This window comes from Cyprinus carpio, chromosome A13 (genome assembly GCF_018340385.1).
Source record: "Cyprinus carpio isolate SPL01 chromosome A13, ASM1834038v1, whole genome shotgun sequence".
In the NCBI taxonomy this organism is placed as follows: domain Eukaryota; kingdom Metazoa; phylum Chordata; class Actinopteri; order Cypriniformes; family Cyprinidae; genus Cyprinus; species Cyprinus carpio.
Genome location: NC_056584.1, coordinates 21,012,749 through 21,022,376, shown reverse-complemented (window position 1 = coordinate 21,022,376; position 9,628 = coordinate 21,012,749). Strand labels below are relative to the sequence as shown.

General features: G+C 35.4%; 1 protein-coding gene across 1 annotated transcript; it reads right to left on the bottom strand.

The window, feature by feature from the left end:
* Positions 1–4,946, bottom strand: LOC109111359 (thioredoxin-related transmembrane protein 1-like). Its single transcript, XM_019124283.2, has 8 exons — positions 4,710–4,946; positions 4,013–4,128; positions 3,876–3,921; positions 3,450–3,578; positions 3,171–3,216; positions 2,860–2,961; positions 1,916–1,979; positions 1–1,542 (listed from the first exon to the last, which is right to left on the bottom strand). Exons 1-8 carry the CDS (start codon positions 4,880–4,882, stop codon positions 1,364–1,366), a joined length of 855 nt encoding a protein of 284 aa, XP_018979828.2. The 5' UTR covers positions 4,883–4,946; the 3' UTR covers positions 1–1,363.
* Between the last annotated feature and the right edge of the window lie 4,682 nt (positions 4,947–9,628).

Genomic DNA, 9,628 nt, shown 5'->3' with positions numbered 1-9,628 from the left:
TGCAGCTTTAAACTGTTTATTAACAGTCCAGATTCACACGGTCTCAAATACAGAAACATTCCAAAACCAATCTCTCTCTCTCACACACACACACTTTAAGCAAAAGAGTTGTAAATGCTGACATTCACACGTTACATTTGTTCTGCTGTGGACAAATGAGCAGAACACACTGAGAAGCACTTTAATTCTAACAGATCAGTCAAATGTCAGGGGTCAGACTATAGTAATGATAATAAGAAAACTATTAGAACTCAAAGGGGTACAAATAAACTGCATCCAAAAAGTTGGAAGACCAAGACACATCCTAAAATCCACTAAAACATAGAAGGTAACACTTTATTTCGATAGTTCACTTAATACATTCAACTACCTATAAATAACTTTTCTGCAACTCTATGTCAACTAGCAGTCATTAGAGTATAAGTAGTTTGCCTGCTTAATAGCTACTAAAACTAAAACTCAAAATATTTCAATGGTTGCTCAACAAACGTTCTACTGGCTGTAAGTAACTTTTCAAATACGGCAAGTTATTCTACTAAACCTAACCTAACAGTCTACAAATGCTCTAATGAGAGTGAGTTGACATGAAGTTGCAAAGTTACTTTGTAGAATGTCTGAAGTGGACTATCGAAATAAAGAGTTACAAACTAAATTTAAAAGAAACAGGGTGTGGAAAATGAGTGAAACTCATTTAAAGCAAATTATAAGCACACAAATGTCCTAAGTGACATGAACTAATGGAAGCATCTTTCATTGTCAAATAATAATCAATCACCACACATACACACATTAATAATCAAGTATTAATTCAGCCATTTCTAATTTTCCAGAAAAAAAATGAAGCTGAACTCTAGTAGGAAGAATAACCATTTAAAACAGCAAATTAAACATACTGGCTTTATATAACAGGCATCCAAAAAGCTCAAATGATAAAATATTTACAAAGTAAAGCACAAAAGCTTTCATATCCCCAAAAGCCTCATTTACAACAGATTCACAGTGAGATCGTTGTTAGATCTTGGTTATTTTGCTCAGAATTTGTATGGGGAATATTGCAACTGTGAGTCGTGAAATTCCTTTAAGTAAGTCCTAATATTCATCTGATACACACAAACACACACTCTAGAGATAATGCATAGCAAGGAGTGTAATAATTAAAACTGGACAGGTGGAAAAGAGAAAACACACAAACCAGTGGCAAGAAAGAGAGAAAAGCACAACCACATCAATCTTTCAGAGGGAGCTATGACATCACATGTGACATCATCAAGCTCAATGAGCGCTGCCAGGGCATAGCTGTAGCGATGTGGGGTGTGTGGTTGTTTTGTGCACACTGAGCGAGAGGCAGTTCCTCTCCAGTCCACTAGGTGTCCTCCTCCGGCACACCCACGCCTCTTCTCCTGAGCACATCGGCTCCATCTGCTCGCTGCCACTCTTCAGTCTTTCCACTGTACTCCTCGTCATCATCCTCTTCCTCTCCATCTGCTTCCTGTTCATCTTCCAATTGCTGCAGGAGACGTGCCTGCCCAGCAGGCAGTTTCCCTACAGAAACATTTACACGTCATTTCATTATATTGCTTGCTCGCCTCTGGCTTGCTTAGTTGGGGACACTTCATTTACAGCGATATCGTTGACTTGATTGCAAATTATTGCACAGATACCATTTAAACTGAACTGAGCTGCATGATGACATCACTGAATTCAATGATGAACTGCCTTTAACTGTCATTTTGCATTATTGACACACTGTTTTCCTAATTAATGTTGTTCAGTTGCTTTGACGCAATCTTTTTTGTTTAAAGCGCTATATAAATAAAGATGACTTGACTTGACTTGACTATAGTTCATGTTTTAATGAATCTCTGGTACATTCCTGTAGTCAAGCAGGCAGGTTCATATAAACATTTAGACTTACTGTGGTGATAATTTGGTGCAAACCGCCGTGATGGGAAAGCAAAATCTGCGATGAAAACTAGTACCTGAGAGAGAGAAAATAAAATCAGAGACATTTGATTCATAAATAATTGCAATAGAGTTTATGTTAGCTGGCTTAAAGCTAACGATGCAATATTCTAATAAGGTTTAAAGCACACAGCATTCAATTGAGCATTTTATTGATACTTTAGCTACTTATTTAGACATTTAAATCTAAGATTTTGGATAAATGAGTTTGTTGCAATGTATTCTGGGATTACCCACTCCAATATTATCACTTGAAACATATCTTTTTTGCATAAACATTAGTAAGTTTGGGGTCAATAATACTTTCAAAAAGATATTAATACTTTCATTTAGCAAGGATGCATTAAATTGATCAAAATTCACAGTAAAGACATTTATAATGGTCCAAAATATTTCTATTTCAAATAAATACTGTTGTTTTGAATTTTCTATTCACCAAAGGAACGCTGAAAAAATATGCATCACTGTTTCCACAAATTATCAAGCAGCAACTCTTATCAACAAATGTTTTTTCACCAAATCGCATATTAGAACGTTTTCTGAAGGATCATGTGACACTGAAGACAGGAGTAACTGCTGCTAAAAATTCAGCTTGGCTGAATAGATTAAAATATAAAAGAGTTATTGATGATCAAAAGCAATTATGGTGAGCACAATACTTTTTTTGAAACATTTATGCATTTACATTTACATTTATGCATCTAGCAGACGCTTTTATCCAAAGCGACTTACAGTGCATTCAGGATATACATTTTTTTAACCTAAAATGTGTTCCCCTGGGAATCGAACCCACAACCTTTTGAGCTTCTAATGCAATGCTCTAACGCAAACCATTAAAAATCGCACAACCTTTTTTTTTTTTTTTTGTATAGTAGTGTGTTTTGTGTGCATTCTCACCAATCCAAGGACCAATCCTGAGATGAGTGTAGCTAGAGCAAATATCCCATACGAGCCCCAAACTGGGACGCCCAGCTGCTCCGTTAAGTAATTATGGCAATTCTGAAACAAAACACAGTGTTAAAAGATCATTTAAATTACTGCATCAAAACATCCATGAGCAAACTATAAACGCATCAAGTTAGATGTTTACTCTAAACTAACTCTAAATTATTCAAATTGCTAGGAAAATAGTGTATATACTTTCAAAAATGAATTCTTACAACTGACAAGAATGCAGCAGTTATATATTAACTGGTATACACACTTACCCTGATGAACATGGATAACTTGAAGAGGCCTGACATTGCCTTCATCCTAAAATAAAAAATAAAAAGTCAGTCACAGAAATTGTATCAAATCAAATGTAAAGATAGCCTGTCAGTATTACATTAAAAGGGAGCCAACTTGTGAATCTTCATTAACCACATGCTGTGGATTCTCTAAACTCCCTTTTCTAGAGATATTGCCAGACTCGCCCAGGGCCATTGCATTATTATACAACTTGAAACCAGCCCCAGCACACACCCACACACACTGCATGTACTCACAGGAAGGATGAGGGGCCAAACCAGGAAGAGACCGGCTCTATGCTCTGCCATTTCTTTTCATCAATAAAGCTCAGGAAGTCATCTTTAGAACGAGCTCCTTGATATCGCCGAAACACACCATCTTTACAGCTGCGACACACACACACACACGAACAGCCATGTTTAACCATTTATAACTGCCTTTACACCACACAGAGACTGTGCAGACATCTAAAAACAAAAATGCTAGCATGCATCTATCTAAACAATCGTTCAAAAGAAAACTAATACTTTTATTCAGCAAAAATGCATTAAACTGATGAAAAATGACAGTAAATACTTCAATAGTTCACAACTATTTTTAATTTAATCTTATCTATCACCAATTACGAGCTCACTGACTTCTAAAGAAAGGGTAAAATGTGTGTAAAGTGGAACGAGACTCACTGGTAGATAGTTGGGAGAGCTGTGATGATGAACCTCCCGCTCAAACCTGCAGCACAGAGAGAGAGACAAGTGTGAGTATCATAAAGACGGGCGATCAGGTGAGCAGAGGAACAGGTTGTGTACAGATAGCAGCATACCTGGCTGCTCGGTGACGTCCACTTTAGCAATATTCACTCCCAAATCTTCTCCCCATTCTGCAAACTCATTCCACACGGGCTGGAGCTGCTGGCAGGCTGGGCACCACGGAGCAAAGCTGCAGCAGACAGGCAGACCTTTTAAACCCAGTAACACAATCCCAGCCAGAGGAGACGCAAAGACACCGAGGCTCATTTGTTTTCTATCTGATCTATTTAACTACAACCCTCTTGTTCTATTGCTCTAGCTGGAGGAAGAGTGCAGGGGAAAATTTCGACTTAAACATTAAACAAAGAGATTTCATTAAAGGGACAGTGATAATTCTGCCATCATTTACTCACAGCAAGAGATGTTAGGCTGAATGACAGTCACCAGAAGCTATGAAAGTGAATGGTGACTGAGGCTGTCATTCTTTCCAACATCTTCTTTTGTGTTCCAAAGAAGAAAGAAAACCATGAGGTTTTGAATCAACATTTGGGGGAGGCACTGATGATTGCCATTTTTGAGTGAACTATGCCTTTAACGTCAGACCACTGAACTTCCTCTATTCTGAGCCCAGCACAAGAACCCTGCAATATGAAATAATGTAATAATCGGAAGCTAGATATTTTAGATAATTTAGATGTGCAGCACTAATCACCATGCATAGATAAACATAAATAAACAGACTTTTTTGCACAACTCAGTTTAGTAACTCACAACTCGATCATCCATTCTCCCGTCAGGATATCCTCCCAGTTTCCATCTGTGATTAGTCTTAAATTGCCCTGTTTGGCCGATGCGGGCAGCTGCAACACACATGTTGCGATGAGCGCTGAAAACACACACGCGCCGGCTGTCATCCTGACTCTGCGTGTGTATGTGCACGCCATTTTTCAGCGCTCACTGCTTCGCTTCCTCTTCCGCCTCGACTCTGACGTTCCGCTTCATTTACGTCATGTCCTATAACTAAAAAAACTATATATAAAAATAAAAAAAACTATATCACCCATTGCCAGATATTTACTAATTGGGCTATTTTTGGTTGTATAAAATATTATAACAACATATGATTAATTAATTGTATATTGTATATGTGGCCCATTGTATTTATGTTACAGTCTATTAAAATTAGTACTTTTTGTCTTGTTTTATCTGCTATTGGGTATTTGCTCTAGCTTAAGCACGTGTATCGAAATTATAAACATATTCTATGTATATATTTCAATAAGTGTTTTTACATTTAAATGTATTTAATTTGTATTTGAGTAATGTTTTCAAGTTCAAAAGTTGTCAAGTTCTGATTTAGCATTCAGAATTTGCAAAAAAAAAATTTGTCCGCCTGTCATATGAAATTGACGAAAAAACGTTTTTACATATTTACTGAAATACTTGGACACAAAAAAAACAGAACACAAGGTGGCGCTATGAGCTCTAGTAAAAGCACATAACCTACAATAATTTTACTGCACTCTTTGTGATAGAAACTTGAGTTGAATTTATTAATCCATTAGGAGAATATATAAATCATGAAGAAAGTAGCTGGAAATTAAGTGTTTTACAGTGAAAAGCTGTTCAAGAAGAGAAAATGCACTTATAAAATATTTGTTATATATTTGCTTGTATTTATCCCCTTAGCTGTCTACTCCGTTCACTTGTTCTTCCTAAAGCAACCTGGTCAAGCCAAGGTTTTTAACGATTATGCAAATAGATTTTGAGATTGTATGTGTGTGCATGCGTGCACAGATCAATAAAAAAGAGAATGCTTCACAGTTTGCTAAACAAACACAATCAGGCAGAAATGCACACATGCAAACACATGCAGTCACACCCTCAGAGAATGTTGCTATTACTCACTCTCTGCTGATATTAAATGAGTGCTAATGACAGCAGTGATGTGATAATTGCGTGTTACAGTGAATATATTAAAGTGTAAATGTGTTGTGTTTGTGAGTTTGATGTAATTGTTTAAACTGATTTATTGAGGAAAGATGATTATGTAGGGGTGGAATTAGGCGATTGTTTACATAGAATCCACAGTTGAAAAATCATTTTCCAGAATTTCTGTGCTATTCAATCAAGACCAGTTGTTTGATCATGGAAATAAACAGATTTTGACATTGCTGAAAATAACAAAAATATGAACTCAGTGGGGAAAAAAGAAATAAAATATAATAACGCATGGTTTGATCTAGTGCACTGACATATTGTATGTTGTGTGAATGTAGTTAAATACAAAAAATGGGTATGTCTGGCCCTGTGGATGTTTCAGAATTAAACTCTCAACACACGTTTCATACTTTCACTTGTGTGTAATTTATCTTAAATGTCATTTACACCACATTTCAGTTATGTACTATGTTTGATGACATTCTGTGGTGGACATAAAAGTGGTGAAAAGGATATTGAAACATTTTTGGAATAAAACAGCTGACTCATTTTTAATTTTTATTTATTATTATTTAATTTATTTTTTTGCTAGTTAGGATTCATTGCTAGCATTTTATGCATCTCAAATGGCATTTTTTCACACTTGAATAATTTGACAAAATTACAGCTCATTGGAAATGACGTGCAATAAAATTTTTCCATCCACACATCATGTCAAGTGTCCTCACACACCATGTCTCATATCTCATCTCAAGTATGCTCTTCCCTGATAATTTTGTTTCCTTGGTAACCAAAGATATTAATTGTGGTAGAAATAAAGTAATATATAAAAATGTATATATAAAACATTTTACACCGTATAATGAAATGGGTTGTCATTGTTTCACTCTATGTTTAGATTATAATAATTTAAAAAATATAATAATTATTATTTAATGATGAATTTTAAAAAGCATATCTGGGTCTGAGATTGATAAAATAATACAGAAAAAAGACAGAAAAGAAAAGCTAACATTATAACATTACAAAGAAACATTCTTCCAGTAACTTTAAAAATGTTTGCTCAAAGTTATCTGGTCTTTGATTATGTTCTCAAAACATTACAATAAAAACAATAACATAGCAACGGCATTGGGTAAAGTTACTTTTAAAAGTAATGCATTACAATACTGCATTACTCCCTTAAAAAGTATACTTAGTTACTTTTTATGGAAGGTAATGCATTGTGTTACTTTTGCTCAGATATTTACTTCTAAATTTAAAAGTAATGCGTTACTTTACTAGTTACTTGAAAAAAGTAATCTGTAGTAACTCGCGTTACACTATGCGTATACCCCCAACACTGGTTAGCAAAATGTTCTTAAATTATTTAGTTGGGCAGGAAAAAAATCTCAAATGTGTAGAATAAATTTTTTATGTAATTAAAAGAGTCTCTGTACTCTGATATCTCAACATTCCATCCGGTTATCACCATGTACGGAGTGTTACGCAGTGACAGTTCTCACTGACGTCTGTGCACACACACATACACACACGACAGGATGCATGTGGGAGGAGAGAAAATGCCGGAGACAGCATGAATAGGAGTAGGTGGATAGAGAAATCTACTTTCCCCTCTAGTTTTCATCCTCTCCCTCTCATCCTCAATCTGAAACAGCCTTTTACCTGTTATGCAAGGCACTGCCTACTCTCAGCATTATAGAAAGAGCGGGTTCATTTTCAGACCTGCCAAAAATAAATCCCATTCTGTGAACTACTGCCACACACATATGCTAATGAACAGACATACACATAAAAATGCTATTATAGATGCGGGTTGTCTTCATTAGATTGCAGTACAGCTTTTATATAACTGTGGATGATGAACAGCTTGTGCACACAGACAGAAGAAGAAAAAAAAAGAACGTAACACTAAATCCACACACGGGAGTCTGACTGATTCCTATCTGATGCAAATTTTTACAGCCAAGATGTCGAAGCAATCTAGGGATAGAATCCAAGCCAATTTATAGTCCAGTTTTTATAGCCCAACTGCTTCTGCCTGGAGATTTTATGTCTCTAAAATCTTTCAAAAGATTCAGCATCACCTCCTTGAGCAAGAGCAGCTCCAGATGGACAGACGGAAGCTGAGAGCCAAAGAGAGATGTTGTAGGTTTACTGTGCAGCTGCGAGTACAATCGCTGTCCCTGCTAGTATTTAGAGATCAATAGCTTGAGGAAAAGCACAGTTTGTTCAGAGTTCATTAGAGGGTTTTTTTTTTTTTTTTAGTATAGGCCTTAAATATAGTATGAGTTTCTCCAATTTGTTCTGAAGCTTGGAAAATTAAATATATAAGCATTTTATCAATAAATCATTCTGTATCAACATAAAACAAGTATCAAGTGAAAGAAGAATCAAGTTATTTCATTCATAAATGTTAACTGAAATTTACATTTAATCATTTAGCAGACGCTTTTATCCAAAGGGACTTACAAATGAAAACAATAGAAGCAATCAGACCAACAAGAGAGCAACATAATACAAGTGCTGTGACAAGTCTCTGTTAGTCTAGCACAGTACACATAGCAAGGTGTTTTTTTGTTTGTTTGTTTTTTATTTTAAATAAATTAGAGTGAATAGAATAGAATAGAATAGAATAGAATAGAATAGAATAGAATAGAATAGAATAGAATAGAATAGAATAGAATAGATAAGTGCTAGTAATAATTGGTCAGGTGCTGACCAAAAAGATGTCTTTAGATTTTTTATGAAAATGGCTAAAGAGCTGCTTGAATTGAGATAGGCAGGTTGTTCCACTAACTGGGAACAGTCCAGAAAAGCGTCTGTGAGAATGATTTTGAATATATATATAAAAAATAAGCTTTTTTTTCTAGCTAGTTCCCAAGGCAACATTTCTCATTTTTATTTGGTTTAACATGAAATACTAAAATAACTAAAACTAAATAAATAAAAATGAACAAAAACTATATTTAGAAAAAACTAATAAAAATGACAAAATTACAACAAAATGACTAAACTTTCAAAATATTAACAAAATCTTAATGATTAATGAGTATCTCAACAATACTAAACACAGTTTCATGCAGTCTTAGATAATATTTTAAAGAAATAATATGTGTTGCAGTGCAAGGCATGTTGGTTGCATTGTGTCCTATTTGAGTTGGCTTTGCATACAATTTTATAATTTTTCCATAGACATTAATTCTCTCATAATTTTCTTGGATTTGTTTGTTTTTAAGGTCAAGATCTAAGCATCTCCTTGAAGATTGTCATGCAAATATGGCTGACTCTCTACTCTGAGAACTTCAATAACATACTGTCCCCAGTTTAGAGCCTGCTCTGTGACCCAATTACTGTCATAAGAATAAAAATGATTAAGCAATTAATTTCCCCCACCAAGTCTCTCTCACACAGATACTCACGAGAGTGGCACATGGACAAAATTCACATGGCTCTCAATCACAGCCTTCTAACACACACACACACACACTCAACTCTACAACAACCTCAATACACCCACACACACTCTCCTGCACTCCTCTACTGGCACTCACGTTTCAGATGCTCACACGTGTTTAAAAACACATGACACAATACAACACAGAGGTCACAAATTTGGTCAAATCAATAGCAGCTGCACTGTAAAATTTTCCCACACACCTGACAAACATCACCTAGATTATTCTAAAACACACAATTACCTTCCTGTCAGGGATCGCAAGAAAGTCAATGCATAACAAACATTAACA